A 23,352-nucleotide genomic window follows, 5' to 3' on the forward strand; every position below is an offset into this window, starting at 1 on the left:
AATAAGATGACTTATCAGATGATGCTAGTGTGATAGTAGTCACTAACGTTTCTTTATCAAACACAGGACTTTTCAAGCTGTATCCTCAGTATTATTATAAGTCCTCTCATTTTGAAAGTTTTGTATGAATTCAACCTATTTCCTTTTCAATTTTGAATTCTATTAATTTCTATTGTTCGCATTAATTGGGTTTTAATCTCGATTCCATAATATCAACATTATTAAAAACCCTCCTCATTTTGAACCTCCTCATGTAGATTATGCCTATGACTTTCACTTTCGATGTAATCAATCATCTCGCTACGAACTGATCTAAATCAGTTTTTTAGTTCATTTTTTACTTAAAATGCTAAAATCAAACTCAGACCTTGCGCAACTCGGAAAGAATGTTACCATTCCGAGAATACCTGTCAAAATAGTAGAGGAATATCTGACGATGCTGTTTTAAGCGGTAGTTAGTAATCTTAAGATTGATTGACAGCTCGTCTCTATTTTTATCATTAAAATCTCGTTAATCACGAGCAACAAATTAGCCTGAAATTCCTGAGTTATGAGTTGAGCATTGTTTCCAACAACTGTTCATTATATAATCCATCAATTAGGCCTAGGTAAAAACAGAGTAAGATTCTCGTTGACTAAAGGTATTTTTAAATCTTTGTTCGGGCCCAGTTTACTGATTGTCTAAGTAACTTTTCTGTGTCTGTGTCCTTATGGCTCCTTGCTTCTTTAAAATAAAAACTCCTAAATGGAAAATGCTTTTAAAAGTGCTTGAAACTCCCTTAATTTGAACAAAATGTCCAAAACTGCTTCAATTTTGAGAAATAGGCAATTAGAAATGTTTGTAGTCATAGGCCTACATAGCTACTCCTAAATCTGCACAGTTGGGATATTGTTTTTATCCTTTTTTAGGCAGTTGCCCAATAAGAAACTGAGTTTATGTAGTGTAAAGGATAAAAATGTGCCTACAGGACCTTTAAACGAGATAAACATTACCGATTTAGGAGGAATGTAATTGGAATACGAAAGTGATGCTGCTTGCTCGAGATTTGAAACTTTCTCCTTTAAAACTCGTTGTCTCCGGGAACGACTGATCTGTAGAGCGCCAGTTTCTATAGAATCATTCGAATATATGTAAAATATTGTAGGTTACCCGCGGAAAACGGGTAAATTCTGGTTAAGATCGGAATCTCTGTCGTAAGGAAATGACCTCTGTTAGCTTTGATTAGTTAGTGAACCGATCAGTTTTGTTTTCACAGCGTTGCTACCCTAAAACCTGCGATTTCTATCGCTCCCGGTATTTTTATATCGTGCCAATCCGATTCGATTAAATCATAAGCGCAATAAAGTCGGAACTAGTATTTATAAACGGCTAATCATTTAATTAGTCGTATCGATCGATCGGAGAGAAGTGTTCGTGTATTAGGTCACATACGGTATGTACGGTACTCTCTCTCTCTATCTCTCTGATATTTTATCAGTTTAGCTGTTGATCTTGAGAGCGAATAGACCGAAGACCTATCTCAGAATGCCAGTAGGAATTACATTAGTGGAACAATGGAATAGACCGTATATGAGCCAGGGATTAGACTCGAGCGGTTTAGGAAGATCGACGGGCACGTTGTCTGATGTACCCAGTTTACCTTCGGTTTCAGGTAGAAATTCGAGACGATTAATGAATTAATATCACGAGATAAAACTTCTCTTAGAAATAGAATACCGCGCTAGAAATGAAAGAATAGAGTCTGAAAAGTTTCCTCTAGCTTGTAGGCCTATATTCAACGTTCCGACTAGGCCTATCGTAATATACCTCTTCATGAACATTGACTAGCCCTACTAGGAAACTTTTTTTCATTCTTAGTGTTGGATTTCATATAATTGTTATTAAACGGACTCGTGGTGTTTAAGGCTTTTTTAGTATTAACTGTACTTAAAAAAAATTGTATCGAATTAGTGTACTGTGTGACCTGTAATGTTTGATATCCAGTGACCAGCAAATGACATCTTAGCGCTGTCTATTCCCGACCCTTGTGACAAAAACCACTTTATATCAATTGTACAAAATTGTATTTATTCTCGTTTAAAGCAATGTTCTAATTATATATTCCTGGATGGGTTAATTATAGGATTGGGAGTTATCGGAATATATTTAACTACGTTCCGAGGATAGGAAACTATATTTTCAGTGATGATTAATTCATTTCGAGTTCCTTGTATTTCTTCATCGGATCTCATTTTCAATGTAAACTTGTTTTTTTCGTTTTACTCATTCAATAATCTATGAATAGTAAGACCTCATTAGGACGAAGTATCAACATTCGAGTTACTGTATAATATATCTCTTGAATATAGCTGGAGAAAACACTGGTTTTTAGCAAAAGAATTTTTAAAATAACACTTAGGAATACTGCACCAGCACACTGCTGTGCGTTACTGTTAATCATCAATTTATTGATTTGTTTTGATCAGTTTGGACGCATTCCATATAGATATAGTACATAACTAATAATGCAACCATAAATCTGTTATTTAAACCTTTCCGGTTCCTGCTACTTGTAGATATATTTACTGCCTGCTTTTTAATCCCTTGAAAAAAAATCAGGAAATTCCTCATTTTGAAGGTTTTGTGTACGGGAGATGATAATTTCTGTACTGGCGCTGATCCGTTGTTCTTGCGGGGGTTTGCCCAAGACCCTCGGATGTTTTCAATTGCCCTTTTCTGAATAAACTCTTTACTGCCTTCTTACGTATAATATTATAAACTCCTCTCGCATATTTGAAAGGATTTATAAGTATTCCAACTTGGAAGTGATGTAAAATACATCTCACCCATCTACAAATCTTCAAAAGCGAAGCCTTACTCCAAATATACCTTTTCACTGATAAATCTTATTGTAGAAAGACCTTCTAAAATAGTGCTCAGATCGACCCCTCTCAGATCGACCCCTCTCAGATCGACCCCTCTCTGATCAACCCCTCTCAGATCAACCCATGCTCCTCATGAATGTAAGCAGTTTTCCCATGTTTGATTCATCGTCCGGATGTTTAATGATAATATCAGTGTTTTTTCGAACACAGTAGGCACAGTGAAAAAGTGGTTTATCTAGTGAAATATCTATCAGCAGCCTTTTTTATCGGTCTCGTCACTTGATATGATTGAAACTGAAATGGGAAACTAGCTTTCCCCCTGTTTCAATTTTTTCTTTGTTTATCGACATCATTCCAATTTCAGTCTGAATTCGTTCTTTGATCAGCAACAGTCATAACATTGTTTTTATTCTTCGCGTTTTAAAGAGAGATTTTTAAATGAATTGTTTACAATGATTCATACAGACCAGCAGCGTGTTGTGTGTTGTGGTGTTGCAGCGTGTCATGTGGCGTTGCTTGGTGTGGTGCGGTGTTGTGTGGTGTGGCAGCGTGTCATGTGGCGTTGCTCTGGGTGGTGCGGTGTTGTGTGGTGTGGCAGCATGTCATGTGGCGTTGCCTGGCGTGGTGCGGTGTTGTGTGGTGTGGCAGCGTGTCATGTGGCGTTGCTTGGCGTGGTGCGGTGTTGTGTGGTGTGGCAGCGTGTCATGTGGCGTTGCTTGGCGTGGTGCGGTGTTGTGTGGCAGCGTGTCATGTGGCATTGCTTGGCGTGGTGCGGTGTTGTGTGGTGTGGTGTGGTGTGGCAGCGTGTCATGTTGCGTTGCTTGGCGTGGTGCGGTGTTGTGTGTTGTGGTGTGGCAGCGTGTCATGTGGCATTACTTGGCGTGGTACGGTGTAGTGTGGTGTGGCAGCGTGTCATGTGGCATTGCTTGGCGTGGTGCGGTGTTGTGTGGTGTGGTGTGGCAGCGTGTCATGTTGCGTTGCTTGGCGTGGTGCGGTGTTGTGTGGTGTGGCAGCGTGTCATTTGGCGTGGTGCGGTGTTGTGTGGTGTGGCAGCGTGTCATGTGGCGTTGCTTGGCGTGGTGCGGTGTTGTGTGGTGTGGCAGCGTGTCATGTGGCGTTGCTTGGCGTGGTGCGGTGTTGTGTGGTGTGGCGTCGTTTGGTAGTGCAGATTTCTCGGGTGTCCAATTATGCAATAAGAACAAATTCAAACTATGCTGGATGCTAAATATAATATCTGGGGATACTTTCAAAATTTGGGGACCACCGACATATTTTCAGGATCTCATTCTGTTTGGATCATTGACTCTTTGAAGAATAGCATATATTACACTATTCTGTAATGTATGCAGCCACAGAGCAGAACTGCATCCTGTTCCTCAGAGTTGAAATAAGTCAATTTCCAATTTTTTAACCAAGGAGGTTGGAGTGTAACCAATGAGTCCGATAATTGAAGAAATAGACACCTGAGTTCAAATTCATGAAAGTCGATCAGGGTGGATGCTGATCTGGAAAAATCTTGCAAAAATCCACGAATAATGCAGGGAATTTTAAAAAATATCCTTAAGCCTGGAAAACTGTGGGAATTCGGATAAGCTGTTGACCTGAACTCAGGCAATTTTGTGTGTTAAACGTCGAAAAATTATTTACAAATGGGGGAAAGTGACAACCTTCTCATTTTCAATGAACTATGTATATCTGTATGTTGAACTGCAGGGTCCGATCTTAGGAATGAAAGCCACTTGCCCCGGGGGCAAGCATATCTGAAATTTTGCTTGCCCCCTCCAAAAACTACTTGCCCTACACAGGCAGTCAATTGGTGGCACTATCATCCGTTGTATCGAGTGGGAAAAAAAGCTTTGTGACATAAAATTCACTAGCCCGGCGGACAAGTGATAATGATAACCTACTTGTCCCGGGTATATTAGATCAGACCCTGAACTGGATCCTGATATTCTTTATTGCGTATATTTTTATAGGTCGAAGAGAAACTGAAGAATCAACGACGGATTTAAGCGAATTAATCGAAGATAAAGAAATAGCGTCGAAAGCTGTGGCATTTGTGGTGAACAGCACGAGAAAGGGCATTGTTCCGTTATGTGCAGATATCGCCAACCTGTTAGTCGACAGAAAAACGTACGTTTTTTTCTCCTCATTTCGTTTGTCTTCGCGAGATCCATTATCGTTCAACGGCGGAATATTTTCGAAAGATCGTACGCAATGTTTCGCTCGTTCAATCGAAAGCTTTTATCGGTATTTGGATTGTATACAAACAGACGTTATTTTTAGAGTACATTTTCGAATTGTTTATTAGTATTGAAAAAAAATATCACCCGAAAGCGTTGTCCGCAGTCATTATTCGGTTGAATCATGATTATATTATGTTCACATTAGTTATTTAGATAACTTCTTCAAATACAATAGCGCGAATTCCTCGTAAGCATTTCAATGTATGTAAATATGTGAATTTGCTGTGTATTTTAGACATGTGAATCGGGTCTGCCCCTCGAGTGAGTGAGTGATGTGCCTCGTTTCGCGTCAATTTCACTTCTTCCGCTTCGGCCATTACTGTCCCGAATTTATGGCAAACATTTTCATTTGAATATTCGTCGTTTCGATGTTTACAAATTCGAGCAGCTACATAAATTTAGAATGAATGAATTTTCGAGGAAATAAATCAAATACCGGGCCTATAAAAAATCATTAATGTTTTGCTAGTTGTTCAGAAATGTATATTTATAGAGCGTTATATGACTGAGTCCTGGTTATTTTCTATTGTTTATCATTTTCCCACTAAATTCAGTCACCTTTAAATTTTGCCCTTTGATTATTTGACATTCGCTGAAACTAGAGGTTACTTTAGATGACAATCTTTTTTCATAGATATTTTTTTCATCTTTTCAGTTTGGAAAGGAAACTGACGAACCTTTCGAGAGAGAATGACGTGCTCAGATCTCAGACCGCTAGCTTACGAACGAGTCAATCAACCAGTCCAACTCCACCAACTATCGCTAATTACTGCAGCAGTGATCAGAGTAGCAGAACCAGGGTAGAGTATTTCATCCCGTTTTATTTTAGCCCGGGTTTTCCCATTTATAGCTCTTCCTTGAAATTTGCCTCAACGATTATACAACGAGCAATCTGATTGGTGCCGCCAGTTTTCGTTCGGAAAGCTGCGCATGTACCTGCGCACCCGGTCTACTGATGCAGGGGTTCGTGCCGTGGCTGAGTGTAGCGATGCCATCAGGTTCGAGTCCCTGCAGAGGGAGGATGGTAACAAGCAGGAGTCAGATGGATGTAGAGTATCACACAATAAGTACCAAAAATGATATAGGCCCTATATAGTGAGTGCGAAAGTGTTTTTTTTTTAGCTAGTCGTATATTCAATGGGAAATTGAAGTTTATTCGAAGCAGAAAATTTTCATACGCTTCTTTCACCTCTGCGAGAGGAGAGGAATAAAATTTGGTTTTTGATTTTTCAGGAGAAGGGCTACCGTCCTTGTTCGCGCTGTAGCCAATGTTCCAGCAGTCTCCATAGTAACTCGCCACAATTCGACAAGATGCCGCGTGCGTCATCGCCAAACAGTTCAATAGACAGTTTAAATAGACAGAAACAACGACAACGACAGTATTCGACAACATCAACTAAAAAACATCATCATAGAAAACACTCGTTACCTGATATAACTAATGATACTGTAGCGACTGTCAGGTAATTTCTACCGGTTATATAGACCCCCATTTTCACTGTATCCCAGCATACCAAATGTACTAGATTATTATTTTGTGAAGTAAATGCAGTAATTTAGTTAGTAATTATATAATGTTAAGAAATGAACAAATTTGATTTTCAAAGGGTAAGTAATTTAACCCTATAGTGAAATTGTAACCATGGACCTGGTTCAAATGTCTCATGATTTATGTGTGAATTTCAACCAATCGTCCTCGACATTCTGAAACATGTTTTCGATTTGTAAAATTTGCGATCACGCCACCGGCATCTTATCATCTTGATTTTAAATAACAAAACATTTCAAGAGATTTAACAATAGATGCTTCGGAATCGTGTGACTTCACAATCAGCGGACAACATCACGCCACTTTTTCTTATCTCGCAACCATGTACTTGAAATATCAATTGAAAAAACATTTTCGAGGACCCATGATTCTAATCAGCACGATAGAATTGACTTTTATCAATAAAGACCATGGAAATTTCCATAGAATGTCGGAAAGTTTTTCAAAAATATTTGTAAATAGTTTGTAAATCAAGTCTAGACTTACGATTTTGGAAAGTTACATTGAATTCAGCTGTTAATGAAATGATCTTTATGTCGGGCAAATAGAATTGTTGAACTTAATTCTTGACCTTAAATTGATAATTGATTCAGTAAACACTCAAATAGAGAATAACACGTATGGAATATTGAGAGTTTGCCAAAATATTGTGAATTTTATTGACACTCGTTTAATTGATTTGAATACGAGTAGAAGATCACGCCACCTGAAGCTTATCTTTATGACATTTAAAAAAAAGTAATAGGCTTGTTGTGGAGATATTTGTGGTAATCGTCTAATAGTGATTATGATCATTTTAAGTGCATCAGAGCAGTATGAAATCAAGTGTTGACAACTGTTTAAAAGTTTGAATTCATTTCATTGCCAAATTCATCGTAACTGCGTAGCTGTGTTCGTATCTTAAAGCTGTTATTCTTGGCATGAACATATTTAAATTTCTTTCATTCACATTGTTTATGAGTAGAGAGCCAAAAGTCCTGATTAAACTCAATATTTTCTAAGCCTCAAAAATTGGGAAAACTATTTTATGATTTGCTTTCATTGGGTATGAAATAGTTTTATGAAGATCTACGTAACTGAAGCCAGTTTCACTGTTCACAATTCTACTTATAAAGACTTAAAATATGTTTGTTTTCAATGTTTTTATGTTGCCAAGTTAATTTTACCGAGAAACGTTAAAGTTGGTACTGAAATGGCTATTAACTGAATTGTCTTATAGAAATGTTCCAGTTCTTCTCGTTTTTCTCATTATTTTAGTTACGACTATAAAACTTGTCCCTGAACTCGAATCAATGGTATCGTTTGAATTAATACAGATAACCCGCTGATTTAGACTTGTTATTAGTTCATTTCATAGAATTAATGCCAGCTTTAGGCGTAAACAAACCCCCGGCAGATCATAAAAGTCAGTTATTACTTAACGAGAAGATTACGATTTCGTTCACAGAGGCTTGACCAGAGTCGCCAGTATCGAAGCGAATTCATACAATGTTTATACGATTATATTTCGCCCTGAAATTTGCGAACATGAATCACAGTGAAGTAGTTGAAATTACGATTCAACGCCGCGTTATTTATGTATATCTGTATATAGAGTTCGGTTCACTGATTTTATTGCTAAATAACCGACAATTGAAGTAAGTTTTCAACTGTGTCGTCGTTGGTTGTCGGTGTCGTGGTGTGATCTGCAATGAATGTATTAATTGAATGGCTTTTATTGCACTTGTAGAAAGAGCGAGCGTTTAAAACATGACCGCACTATAATAATATCGATTCATACGTTCCCATGATATTAAATTAAAAATCTGTGATTTTTATTGTCGATTCTGTCAGATTTTATGATGATTTTCACATTTCTCCGAGGCGTTTCGTGAAATAATCATTGTACTTTTTGATTAGTTTTTTTTCCCTCATACGTCCTATTAACGATAGTTCATTTAGTACGAAATGTGTGAAAATACAAGATTACATCACGCTCTGATTGTGTTTGTATATTTTCAGTCCTATCGCTCGAACGTCGAAAGAAGTTCAATGTACTATAATTGGTTCCGATGCCGACTATAAATTAGAGGAACAATTTAGAGAAAGTAAGCAAATATTCATGTACTGGCACCAACAACTTCAGTTTGTTGTTCAACCACGATCACACGAATGATGATTTGGCCCGAGTCAAACTGGTCCGGATTAGATTCGAGTCAAATTAGTCCCGTGTCTTATTAGACAGCCGCGTAAATCACTGACTCGTTAGTAAAATGTTATCAAAATGATGCTGTGGCAAGTGAGGTGAGTCACTTCCAGAACCAGTTAGCATTCATACGGTATAATTTCAACCCATTTTGGTTGGGCCAAACAGGCGCCGACTCGTTTGGCACTGGTGTGAACGGTTGATGGAGGCTTTATCTCTGGCTCGTGTGATCGCAGGTAGAAGGAGACCCTAACCTCATCAGTATCAGCGTTAATTCATTTTCACTGTTAAATTGTAGCTGTAAGACTTAACGCGAGACTTGCTGAAGAATTAGGAGCCTGTAGAATGGAAGTAGAAATATTAACCGGACGATTGAAAGAATTAGAGGTAATATTGTCAAACTTACTGCTGGTTTTGCTTCAGCTGTGTTCGAATTTATGAAATATTTAATGAACACCGGACTCAGTTTCACTATACAGAGCGGCATGCCCGTTATGCTGCGTTCTGAGGTAGAATTTTCCAAAATTCTAAAATCATCTCTAGCATTTTAGGGTACAAAACTGTCAGCACTGAAAGGGTTGCATAGATTTAATTTTTTCCTGTATTCAGATCACCTCAAATCGACTTTTAAGAATAATCCATTTGTGTGAAACTGATCCCCGGGCTGTACATAACATAATTATTGAATTCTGGTATATTTTTCATTTTAGATGAATAATTTAGCACGACAATATACAGACAATCGACATATGGAAAACGAAACTACAATATCATATTTTGATGAAGTTAACCATGCAATCTTGCCTATAATTGACCACTCCAATCACCATCCACATAGGTAAAATATACAGCTGACTATTAGAGTACAGTGACTGATTCAGTTGGAGGGAGATATGTATAGATATATTATACTAAAAAAACTCAGATTAATCAGTCTATTAAATCTACTGAATAGGATTCTGAAACTTCAATTATCGATATTATTATTTATACTTGTTTGTTGTATGAAATTAAGCGGAATGTTTTAAATCCGTTCAATTTCAGTTCAAAAAAGTCAAAATCTACGAAAAAGAGCAGTAAAGAGTCATTACCTGTTCCTGGTAAGAGTGTTGTATTAATACATGGTTGTAAATGTGCGAACTGTGATGGTAAATCTGTTCATAATGATATGAAATTCCCTATAAAGTGAGTATTGTGTAGACTAGGTCTCGAGCAATTCACCGTAAAATACTGTTTATTTCAACATTAACTTGATTTTGTTGTTTTTTTAGTGAGAAAGAGAATGTTGAAGTTGGCGACCATGTTGTCGTACGAGGCAATCGAACCGGATTTATTCGATATATCGGACATTTAGATAAAATATCACAACCTCAAATAATATTCATCGGTTTAGAGTTAGACGCGCCAGGTATTTACAACCAGAGATCTTACATCAGTTTTTTTAAATTTTGTAACATTAGATGGATTTTGATTAAGTGTTTCTGTCATTTAACAGTCGGTAGACATGACGGATGTCTGGATGGAAAACGTTATTTCCAGTGTAAAAAGGAATATGGTGTTTTTCTTACTTTACAAGATGTTGTTTGCATAATCAGTAAAAAAGTGAGTATTAATATGATCATTATTGCTCTATTCAGCGCTAGACACTAAAAAATTAAATATCTATTAAAGGCACTTATAACATTTAAAACAGTATATGAAATTCAAAATATAACTAGATAAGCCACATCCCTAGGGCGGGTTCAAAAGTATGTACTCCACTACTCCCGATTTTCTGATTTTCCGCAATGTAGAGTGTCGAGCCAAAAATCTTTAAAACTGAAAATAACCCCCAAGTTTTATTAATCTGCGTATTTCAGGTCTCAAAACGCCCTCATTCGTTTGAGAGTAAGAAGAAATCCTCTTCATCGGACAATGACTCCAAAGGTCGCAACACGAAAATTTCTTTGAAACGAGAAAAATCTGACAAGTCTGGTCATTCGGATAAAAAATCCTATAAATCAGATGCTAAAATTGAAATCGGGTAAATATCGATACCATAAAACAGTTCAATAAAACTGCCTCAGTTTTAATCTAAATCTTTAATTTATGTTGTTTGTATTTCAGGGAATCTTCTCATTCGACTCCGTACGATTTTGTGGACATTTGAAACAATGTGTAAATAATCATCAGCTCAACGTGGGGAAAAGCTAATATCTGACTGGAAATACTCGACCTTGAGACCTCATGAAACTGAGTACCTGATACTTGTGACTCGTGCCTTGTGATTCATTGCGACCACGATTCGTTGCGTCTACCAGCAATGATCGCATCGCGATGACCCATCGAGGTGCATGTGCTATGCTACTTTCTGCATCCCGACTGATGACTTGCGACTGACAGAGTAGGTAGTCACACACCACCGCCGGTCGCAACTAATTGCGTTGCAAGTCGACCTATTGACTTTATTGACTCCGATACTGCGGTGCTTGGTCAGCTGACTCAAACGACTTACTCATTGTAGTATTGGCAATATTAGTGCTTTATTGGTTGTGATCGAGAAATATAACTCAAACTGAAGATCGGTACAAAACTCGGTGTAGATCAGATCATTCTATGTTTTATTACATGTAAATGTATGTAATTAATGCACATTTTGTTCTTTTATTTAGCCATCATGGTCTACATGGTTTTCGCGTGTATTTTTTTCGAGTGTTATTTTGTTTATTTGAAAAAAAATCGAAACAAAAATGAACTCATGTCAAAAGTTCATTTTGGTGAAATTTCATATGATTCATATATATGTATATAATATATTTGTTTCCATATAAAAAGACAAATCCATGATGGTAAAAGTATTAGTTTCACTAACTGTTTTATATTTAGTATTTATTTCTGTATATTTTGTTGACATATAATACGCATTTCACCAGTTACTGATAGTTTTGTTAATCGTGGATAGATGTCACTAGCTAGCAGCTGCTCACTGTGGCCTCAATCCCTGAGAGAGAGGGATTGAAATGGGCATAATGTTCCTGGACCACTGGAAGTATCAAGCTGAAATGTTTAAATGATATAACAGAGCTTTGGTTAATATATTTAGGGTGGGTTTTAAATGTAATTGATTTTTTCTAACCATTTCGACCTGTTTTGGCCCTCGTCAAAACCAAACTGTTTTTTTAACCTTGAAAAGTATGTATTTTTTTTCGGTTTGACATTTTCAGTATTGATTAAAAATATGATCGAAGAACTCTTTATGAAATAGAGAGGGAAAATTCAGCACAAATTCTGTATTTTTAAAACTATGTATAATGAAGTTTACTGTATGTATATGGATTGATTTGATGTAAATGACTCTGTTGTTCCCTTTAAAGTTTAGATTAAGTTCTGAAAAAATGGCAGTGAGTTAGAGGTGTGACCTTCTATGACTGTATCTATGATTCTGTGTTTGCAATCCAAGTGCTGGCACCTCTGAATAATAGCAAAAAATAAATAATTGGAAAAAATATCGCCCTTTTTAATTTATTGTTGCTGTTTTTGGTTTAATTGGCGTTATTATTGAGAAGCAGGGTGATGGTTTGATTGAGGAAAACTGTGCCATGAAGCTTGGACCAGTGGAAAAGTTATCCTGCGAAAAAAAAACACTGCAGGACCGCTCAGTATTTGGCACCTATTTCCTTACCAGGACGTGGCGCCCTCTTCAGTGATTTCTCAACACTAATACCATGCAAAACGTTCATTTAAAGGCGTTTCTGGCCTGCCAGCTGCTAGACGATCCCCATTAATGACATTCGGGCGAGCTAATTTTAGATAGTTGGTTGTAGTGTAACTGAAATCTCAAAAATATAGCTGCTGGAATGAGAAAAGTTACTTCATCAATTATTCAGCCACGTGCTTTTGTGTGGGCCAAGCCAATTAAAGAGTTTCTGTATCCCCAGCTTTGTTTACATCGGGCGTCGCACCTCTTGAAATATCAATATGATTATGATAATTAAAAGTTTGTTAAATCTGATTATAAGGCATCACCTTTCGTGCATGGAACATAAGTGAAGCCGTAAGAATTGCTGTATTTTCATGAATATAAAAGGGAACTGGAAACTGCTGGCGCTCTAATCGAAGTGGGAGAGCTGTCAATCAAGCACAAACCCTCCAGCTGAATCACTGTCGAAAATTGTTCCGCGTTGAACGTTCAAACTCGAATTCACGGATAGAAGCTTTTAGTTTTATCACCGATAAAATTGAAATCTGATATCAATTTTTGATTACCTTTAGTCAGAGATATCTGTTTATTCTTGTTATCGGAAAAACTGTACGGATCAGTAGAAATAGTGCGCGCGGATGTAGTGTTATTCGGGTAGAGAGGCGGTGCATTCTACTCTGATCTTCTCGGTGGTAAACTTTACTGGATTTACCTTCATTTTAGACGTTTAAAAGCTTCCAAATGTCGACAGTGAATGTAAAGAGGGAGTATTTAGTTCCATCGAGCAATTCACAGGTAAATACGATCGATTTAAAGCGTGTATTCGGCGAAAATGTGTTTCAATTCCACACCACCCGATTCATTTTTAACCCCGCCTTTTTGCGTTATTGTAGGACATACAACCGTCCCCTTTAGCGTTGCTGGCGGCCACATGTAGCAAAATAGGTGCACCCTCTGCTGAACAAGACGCCTCTCAACAACAACAACAAAATACCAGCAGTGCACAGGGACAACAACAGCAGCAATTAAGAATAGTTGGACAAAATCAAATTATTCAGTTACAAGCAAATGATTTGGCTTCAGCTCAGAATTGGATTCAGCAGTTGTCATCGGCTAATGTCGTAGATATAACTGGAAAACCAGTTCAACTCGGGCAACAGCAACAAGCGATACAAGTCACTTCAACTCAGAATAATCAGCATCAACAGTTTGTCCAGTCGGGACAAACTCAAGTGATAACCGGTACAGCTGGTGGTGCTGCTGGGGGCAGTTTCAGTATGACCGTACCCCCTACCCCTCAACAACAGCAGGTTCCTCAATTTCAAACTGTCAACATCGAAGGACAAGAATATCTGATACCGGTAGCTAACCCTACCCCGGCGCCTCAACCCCAACCCGCTGCCGCCATGTTAGGTAGCAACGCTCAAACGTTTATAACCCCGTCGGGACAAGTGATACGAGCCCCGGTCACGATGCAAGGTCTACCCGGATTGAATCTCGGTAATATTCAACAAGTCGCGACTCCCGGAATTTCAAACCTGGCTCAGGGCACGGCGGCGTTTACCGGGGCTGGGAATGTGTTAAACGTGGCCGGTTTACAGAATGTCTCTGTTCGACCGATGAACGCCGGCGGGAATTTAGTACAAACTATTCAAATGCAACCTCCGCAAGTTCAAACAATTCCGGTTCAAATTCCGGTGTCAACGGCGACTGGTCAGACAGTGTTACAGACCGTACAGGTTCCCGTTCAGACAGTCGGACCTCCGAATATTCAAAACTTTCAAAATGGTATGATTATGGGTAGCATAGCGAATAATGCCGGAATGATATTCTCTCCAACAATGAACACCCCGGTCGCCACGCCGACCAATCATCAACAAGTGACATCAGTCGGTGCAGCGGAACAGCAGCAGCAGCAGGTGCAGGCGGCAACTGAGCCGAATAATGGAACTACAACTCCGAAATCAGATGTTCACCAATCGCAGACATCCGCTGAAAACGCAGCCAATCAGCAACAAGCGCAGGTCACTGCGCTTCAAAATGTTATCAGTCCGATGGGCGGTAGTATAATCATGACGTCACCACCAGGGGGCGCCGGCGGTAATACCGGTCTAACGATACCGACATTTCCCGCGAACAATTTGTTGTACAGCATGTCGGGGGCGGGAACGAGTAACCAGAACGTGATAACGATCTCGATGCCTCAAACGGATACCACGACCACGTCATCGGTATCAAATCCGATACAGTCGGTACCGATGCAGAGTATCCTCTCGTCTCCGCAGATCATTCAAACGATTAACGGACAGAACGCGATTCAGATACCGCAGGGACAGATGCTCGCGCAGACTCCGTTCGGGCTGCAGGCCGTAAACGTGCGTCCGACTGCGGCGAACTTTCAGATGCAGAATCATCAGAACCTGGCAGCGGCGGCCGGTTTACAGAACTTACACGGATTCCAGGGAGTTCAGACGTTAACGCAGGCGCCGCAGTATTTCAACGCGGCGGGCAATACGATACAAACATTGGGCACGACGACCCTGCCGTTCTCGGGCGCGGGTAGCGTGGCTAATCTCGGCACGTTGCAGCAATTAACTCCTCAAGTGCAGATGTTATCGGGTCAGAATCAAACGCTTCAAACGATCACGACAGCACCGGTCATCGGTAAGTTATACATCTTTCTATTTTCTGGGATTCTTCCAGCTCTGGGCAAATCGGGGAATTCTGACTTTTTCTTGAAAAAATGTGGAATTTGAATTTTTTAGTGTCTTGTGGTTCTTGCTATCTGTAAAGTGGCACGAGGAACCTCTTTTTGACATTAAAGATATCTCGCATGATTTATTGACAATTTTTGGTTAAGCATCAGGTCATTTTGGATTCCCCGATCAGTGAAAGCTATTATTTGTTTCAAATCTTTGCATTCTATTCAAATCGTCACACGTTCATACAACTAGTTCTGCTGTAATCAGGGTTTTTTGGTGTCGATAAAAAGTACGTTTCAGCGAATGATGAAATATCTTTTGATTCTTCGGACGTTGTGAAAGTTAAACCGCGTTTCTTTGACAGAGGTTTTCCTTTCTATCGTCGTCGAGCCAACTCCAGCCTCCTCTATCACCATGGTAACCAGTGGACGTATCGACTAGCTGGTACCGGTGATAGCGTGTGTCGTGTGTTTCTAATGTTGGAGGCGTGCGTTAAATTCTCTAGTGATTAATACAATATTCATGTATAGCCGAGGAGCGATAGTGGGAGAGAGAGACGCGATCATTTTACTATTTCATTATACACTTTCAAATGTTGCTTACCGGTATTTGTATCATCGAGGCTAATATTTCAAGAGAGTATCATCTCGGGATACATCCAGAACCTTTCTATTCAAAGGCATCAAAGTTTCATATATTAATCGCAGTTGGGCTGTAAGTTTCTGATGAAGGAAATACATGAAAGAATTTAACATCTTCTTTAGTGAAATCAGAAATTTCTTTTTTGTACTTTGCTCGTATAGTTTCATTGCAATTTTTAACCCCTACAAAAGATCCTCATTCCATTTTAAAGATATTTGATTACCCACAAAAAAAAGGTTTATTCAATAATTTTATCAGTTAAATCAAAACGAATTACGTAAAAGCTTTATTTTAGACTCGATACACATTTAAGACTTAAGACTCTCGGTTTGTTTTTTGATAAAGTTCACTCTAAAATCTATGTCTTGTCTAAGGAATGTTTAATAACTGCTGTCACTCGTCATAAAGCAGTTAGAACTTGAAACCCTCTCGATTAAAATCATTTAGAAATTAGATTTACATTTAAAAAAGGGTTGCGTACTGTGAAGTTTGAACGAAGTAGAATTGTTTGTTGAAAATTTCAATGGGCGTCTAGAGGGAGGAGCTCAGGTGACCGGCCTTTTTATTTGTGTGCGTCTATGTGTACTGTTATTACGAGTTGTAAATATCGTTATCAAACGTTAAAGATTTCATCAGAAAACATTTTCCAAACTGTTTAAATTGTTGTACATGAATTTATACGTGTGAAATTAACGTCGTTATGTTATACCGAGTATGAGGTTTGAGTGTAACGTGTTTGCTATGATAAGTTATATCAAACGAACGAACGCAGTAGATCTAGTGCTCTCAATGAGCGGTATGTTATATACTGTATTCTACACCAGTCGGCGGCTGTCTGCTCGGTGTAGTGGTCGTTATAAACGCTTCATTATCATAAGAATCGGATTCGTTCGTGGCAGGCAGTCCTTTCTCATGAAAGCTCCGCCATGTTTGAATGAGTCGGGAAGAACCGGGGAGGTGTACAGCCACGAGCTACGCAGACAACTCGACAAAGATCTAACGCCGTCTGCTTAATGGTCCTCCCCTATTTCGACCGGCAAACTCGGCGGTTCTCTTTGTTTTCGAAGTGCGTTCTGTCACAAAAGCGCGTACACTGCCTCTTAGCTATGAATTCGTTGTGACTAATGAAATGACAGATTTTCAAACTGTGAACCCTTCTCTCTCTTCCTCTCTATAATCAGTTTCTTTTGAGAACGAAATCCTTTTGCCCATTTTATGAAGTTAGAAAATTATTTTTAGCATTTTTCGGAAGAAAAGAATTTCGTAGTTGCCAATATTTTTATGAACATCTTGTAAATATGCAATCTTTGATTATAAAGAAAAAAATATCATTCAGATTCTATCAAGCCTAGGCTAGATTCATCTGTGAGATCCATGATTCTTCCTCAAACTGCTATAAATCAGTTCACTGGTTTTAATAGTATATATAGAATATTAATCAGTAATTATTGAAGTACTAAACTAAACCGGTTCATAAAATTTCGTCCGAACGTCTCACTTCGTCTATATGGAAACCGTTACTGGCAGAAGTTTTGATGGGAGAATTCTTGTAACTCTTGAAATGATAGAATTAAGTCACCACCAGCCCTCAATACCCGCTGAATATACCAGTCTTCAATTAATTATAAATGTTAATAAGGTGAATGTTTTATTTCGATTAAGGACAGGCAATACCTGAGACGAGCGCCGATGGGACGACGAAATGGCAGGTTTTATCCACGGCGAATACGACTGTACAAAATCCCGTCGGTAATATGAGTCCTTCTCAACCCGCTTTAAATATCGATCAGGGAACGCCATCTACTGGACGTAGGCTGCGTCGTGTTGCGTGTACGTGTCCGAACTGTCGTGACGGTGATGGACGGTAAGTGATCGATGATTTATTTATTACTGGCGTCCGTCGGTTAGAAGGCAGTATTAATTTGAAGGTAGAGACATCGAGGATATGCGCGACTGGCCTCGAGTCAACAGCCCTGAATCCTCTTGCATGGATTCGATGGACGCCTCAGATTATCACGTGCCCCGTCTGACAATATGTTACATATTTTCTGACTACAAGTCATCATGATGATGACCTATCCCTGCTCCGACCTGTATCCCTGCTCCACCTATCCATGCTCCAACCTATCCCTGCTCCAACTGCCCTGAATTCATATTTCATAGAAAGAATACGATATTTCAAATTTATTGCACCCACGAGATCGAGACAAGCCGAGTCTACTACTAAACTATTATACTGTCCTTTATTCAGTTAATTCAAGAGTGTTTATTGTAAGCCTGCTGTATATATAGCCATGCAGGCGATACCTCTCTCTCTCTCTCTCCCTCTCTCTCCCTCTCTCCCTCTCTCCCTCCCTCCCTCTCTCTCTCTCCCTCCCTCTCCCTCCCTCCCTCTCTCCCTCGTGCAGCCTGTCATTTTCGCACGTATTAAATAACCTCTGTTAATTCTAATGATATGATTATAAATGTTTCCCTCCCCTTCTCCAGGTCGCATGTATTTCAATCTCTCAATTGATAGCTGTTTAATGAGCAGGCATTAATTTGCTTTATTCAAATCTATGTAAGGTAGAAATAGAGTATTGGAGTCGGATAGATCATGGACTCGAGTCCATGGATAGATTGAGTAGAAATAGAATATTGAAGGGTTGGTTTATAATGATAATACGCATGTACGCCTAGAATAATATTTATTTGCCCGATTTGTGTTCAGTGTTAATAGCTCAGCTTTCTCTACTTCACCAGATAGATATACGTCCTTCCTTCAGATATATAAATCAAAAACCACGTATCATATAGGCCCCATTACCTCAACATCTGTACATCCTAGACAGGAATAGATTAGACTAGATGATCATTTATTTATTTTTTTCAACCTTTTTTTGTATGTAAAGTATAATAGCACGGACGGACGGGACTGTACTAGCACCTTCCTCCCTTACTGCGTACGTAATAACCCGTGGGCAGAGATTCCGATCTCATGAATCCGTTTTCATTTTCAGTAATAAAGATAATAAAAAGAAGCAGCATATTTGCCATATCCCCGGCTGTAATAAAGTTTATGGTAAAACCTCTCACTTGAGGGCGCATTTAAGGTAGGTTTGAGCTTGTTCTTTCAGTGAGGGTAGTCGTAGAATATAGCCTACCTATGTAAATTGATTTCTTTGGAAAAAAAATGCAAATATTGCTAGAAACTGAGTAAAGATACACGTATAGATCAGAAATAAATAGATAGGGGTGAATTGAAGTTTGGTCCGTTTATTTAAACTACGATACCAGTATCAAAGGGTGAAGTGACCATTTTTTTACCTGCACTTATTATTGATGTCCCACTTCGATGAATAATTCTTTTTTAAACTTTACATTCAACGTGTACAATTAAAACAGTAGAACCCGCTTAATTCAGATCATTAGGAATGAAATTCATTCAGTTTATGAGAAATCTGTATTAAACATCATGCGATCATTTATGTACCTGGTATAAGTGGACGACCATAATTATAATCTGAATTACCGATAGATCAACAAAATCCAGATTTAATTAACTGATCCGACTGAAGCGAGATCGACTTCGTTAAATAAATGCATTTTTTTTCGATGAATGGTGATAATTAATTGATGATTGTTTAATTAAAGGTGGCACACCGGCGAACGTCCGTTTGTTTGTAGCTGGTTATTCTGCGGGAAACGATTCACGCGTTCCGATGAATTACAGAGACATCGTAGAACACACACTGGTAAGTGAGGTTTCGTCGTGTTCTATTGTGCTGCGGTTATCAATAGGATTTAACTGTTTATTGCGTTGTATCCGTTTCAGGTGAAAAACGATTTCAATGTCCTCAGTGTTCAAAACGATTCATGAGAAGCGATCATCTTTCCAAACATATCAAAACACATCAAAACAAACGGCCAGCCGGTGAAAACCAGGAAGGTGAGTCGATCGTGGCGCCATCTATCCGTAAACATCGATATCAATAAGCTAGCTCGATTGAAATTCCTGTTGAAAAAGTTAACTGGAAGATCGTCGACATAATGGCCATTTAGATTTTGTTAATACCATTTGAGCAAACCCACAGTTGATTATATAACAGTTTATTCTGGCATACTCATTAACATACTCATACATCATATTTCTGAAATACTAAGATTAATATCAGTCTACCAACCTCCTGGTATTTGTCCACTGGTTTAACAAACCTTTGAGCAACTGGTCACTGATGATGGCTGTTCGTAAACGGCTTAAATGTCGCAAAATTGCCACTATTCGATCAGTTAGAAGCATTTCGTGGCTAGTTCAATATTCCCTGTACGATTACGATTTATTTACACTCCAACCATTTCCATGGTATATGGAGGAAAACTATTACACATTTATATACAAATATTTACAAAACAACACTGAAGTGATAAAAATTTAGAGAATGAAAACGTTACATCAACTATTTACAATACTATATATACTATTGGAGGGATCTATATACATCTAAGCCGGTCTTAACGAATTTAGCTAAGTTGACCGTTGGGTTTTTCAGAATATCACTCATTTAGGGGTAGCGCCACTTACCTTGAAATCGGGGAAAACTTGGGGAATCTCCTTTTCGTTAAACAGTTTCCATCTACCGGTATGTCTTATGTATTTGACTGTGTTAATTGGCTGGATGAGCAGATCAAGTTGGGTAAAACAACATCAGGAAGAAGCAATTCTAATAAAAGTGGTGACCTGTCATTGATCGTGGAAATTTTCCAATTTCAGCCGGTGTCGATCTAGAAATAGCAGTAGATACAGGAGAAGGTGAAAGTATCGGTGAAATGGATGCGATCGGAACTGATGAAGACGACGAATTAAACCAGTCTCATTTAGATGAAGAAGGCGCTTTATCGATAGAGGGCGCTGATATTAAACCTAGTATTGAATTACATATGGTGTAACACGATCCGTACAGTTCGTGATGATAGCGCCATCTATATGCCCGACTCGTGATAGTGCCGCGTGTCAGAATATTGTATGCATTTACAATTGTTTTGTTAATGACTTTCAGAAAACTGTTGATTTGTTTGTTGGATCCGGTTCCACAGTTTTGAGTCTATACAAGAGATGAGCATTTCAAAATCTGCCCTTTTTCAAATTAAGCGCTCAATTTCAATTTTCAGGAATCCCAGATTCATCGTAATCAATTTAGAAAAGTCACTGTCTCAGTAGTCAAGAGACCCACAACATTGACGATTCACATCAAGAATTAGTCAAACGGATATTTCTGGGGAGATGCTGCAATATTGTCGATTCAGATTTTACCCGCGTAAACAAAACAGAAAATCAACGTTAATGATGTTAATTTTATTTGAAGCCGTACTCGCCATAAGTTGGCGTTGAATAAGTGTTCAGCTTATGGTGATCCCAACTACGACGATTGAAGGGAGTTTGACTGTAAATTAACTAATTGAACTCGATTCATGCAGTTACTGTGGAATCAGCTCCTCAAACAGAAACACGTTTATTTATCTATTCGTATAGATATCTGAATTCATTATTCTATTTATTGTGCAATCGTGACTTTGAAAATACTTTGTGAATCTCATGATTCATTCCTGTCTCACTGGGGAAACAACGAGTACAGTGGAACTCCATATAAAGAATATAGAATTTAGTCCCAAATAAGACTAATTGATTAATTTCATACCGGACGAACATATTTTCTGGTCGTGTGAAGTTTGCTGTTTGTAACGAGGTTCCACTGTAGTCGGGTTTTTTTTAATATTATCACCTGGCTGTGAATAGTACCGGGTATATGTAATATAAACATATTGTGGTTTTAGATACTTCAAATGAATCGATGAATTTTTACGAAAAGTGCTATGATTGATGTATTATTACATACTTAATGTATTATGAACTAATAATCATTGAAATTATATAGATATTGATTACTATTTATTACTGTATGATATGATTTATTGTACTGTCTATTTTTTCAATGCCTCATCATGTACTATACATTTTCTATATTATACAGAAATACAGATTCTTCTCTATAAAAAGAAAGAAATGAGTTTCATTTACCGGTATTTTCGATTAGGATGTTTTGGATCTGCGTGTGTACTGAAGGAACTCGGGGGCAGATCTTGTGTTCCTGTCGAAATTTTCCCATGCTTGAGGAATTTGTATTAAAACCCCTGTTTTGGCTGTGCGTGGATATTTGCCCTTTTTAACAGTAGAAAAAGTCTTATTTTCCATTTCATTGTCCTCCTGGCAATGTCTACCCCTTGAACTAGCCCCAGAATAAGGAGTTCAGTCTAGCATTGACATTGCGTCCACCAAGGTCGAAGAGGATCCAATTTACTTGAAATATCAAACTGAAGTTTATATTGGTTAAAACTTAATATACATATATTTCAAAAATTCACAGAACAATTTTCTAATAGATAAACAATGATAGAAAGAACGATACACGACGGTCACATTACGAGGTTTTCATAGAAAACCTGGAAATGTTTCATACACGAATACAATAACACTTTACAAATAACTGCTGGTTATATCGAATAGTATACAATTTTATGTTTAATTTTCAGATTAATATCGATTAATTTACAAAAGTATATGTATCAAAGAGTCAGACATACAGTAGCGCCCCTCACGAGTAAACGTTGAATTACTCTGTAAATGTGCAGTAGCTATCATACGAGCCTAAATCAATAAATCGCACATTACAGAGTAATCAATCGTTTTAAGTTGTTTCTATTATTAACACGCGGACTTTCAATGTCTCAAACGCAAACATGCATTCCGTCAATTTCATCGCGGTAAAATTCACAACAGAACGTTCTGACAATTTGTCATAAGTTACGTATAAAAACAATTCACAATGGAATTACTAGTATTCATCCCCCAATATATGGGAAATATTTACACTTGAGAATCTGGCTCCCACGTTTTGGCTCTGAATCGTTACAGGACCTGTAGGCTATTTCTCTTCATTAGAAAGTTCTAAAGCATTCTGTAATCAAATTCTGATTAAGTTCGATCGAACGGAAGTTCTTAACACCATTAACTCTCTAAGCTCTCTACAAGCCTGTGCATTTAAACTAATTAAACACACTGATGCCCTTCAACTTCACATTTCTGCAGGTGTTTAAAGGGCACTTCACTGATTAATTACACGCAGGTTTATAAGAACGAGGGCAATAATAGGCCAACATATTCATTTATATCTAGACATCATTTTACAACAAGTTCATAGCAGATTTTATAACACGGGTTCTTATTCTACACGATTGTCAAAATTTCTGGAATCTCGGATTCTGTTCCCATCGGAGATGCATCATCATCATCCTCCAGGCCACCTGCTGCTGATGATGCATCGATCTGTTTCTGTAACCTGATTGAATGAAGTGTTAAGGTATTTGCTCGATTGCGTCCAGGTACACGTAAGCAAGAGGTGACGCTTTTACATTGAATTTATGAAGACTGTTGTGACATTTTACACGGT

The 23,352-nt window shown here is 38.3% G+C and overlaps 2 protein-coding genes across 2 annotated transcripts; both read left to right on the forward strand.

Annotated features, from left to right (window-relative positions):
* Positions 1–1,489: 1,489 nt before the first annotated feature.
* Positions 1,490–12,320, forward strand: LOC141908707 (uncharacterized). The gene is made up of 12 exons (XM_074798861.1): positions 1,490–1,652; positions 4,842–4,998; positions 5,767–5,911; positions 6,345–6,574; positions 8,662–8,747; positions 9,144–9,232; positions 9,556–9,683; positions 9,890–10,030; positions 10,117–10,253; positions 10,341–10,447; positions 10,705–10,868; positions 10,952–12,320. Exons 1-12 carry the CDS (start codon positions 1,526–1,528, stop codon positions 10,992–10,994), a joined length of 1,554 nt encoding a protein of 517 aa, XP_074654962.1. The 5' UTR covers positions 1,490–1,525; the 3' UTR covers positions 10,995–12,320.
* Positions 12,321–13,184: 864 nt separating this feature from the next.
* LOC141904386 (uncharacterized) lies at positions 13,185–21,832 on the forward strand. The gene is made up of 7 exons (XM_074792974.1): positions 13,185–13,319; positions 13,418–15,188; positions 17,531–17,732; positions 18,868–18,960; positions 19,502–19,602; positions 19,683–19,796; positions 20,619–21,832. Exons 1-7 carry the CDS (start codon positions 13,266–13,268, stop codon positions 20,792–20,794), a joined length of 2,511 nt encoding a protein of 836 aa, XP_074649075.1. The 5' UTR covers positions 13,185–13,265; the 3' UTR covers positions 20,795–21,832.
* Positions 21,833–23,352: the final 1,520 nt, after the last annotated feature.

The sequence above is a fragment of the Tubulanus polymorphus genome, chromosome 1 (genome assembly GCF_964204645.1).
Source record: "Tubulanus polymorphus chromosome 1, tnTubPoly1.2, whole genome shotgun sequence".
NCBI classification, from domain to species: domain Eukaryota; kingdom Metazoa; phylum Nemertea; class Palaeonemertea; order Tubulaniformes; family Tubulanidae; genus Tubulanus; species Tubulanus polymorphus.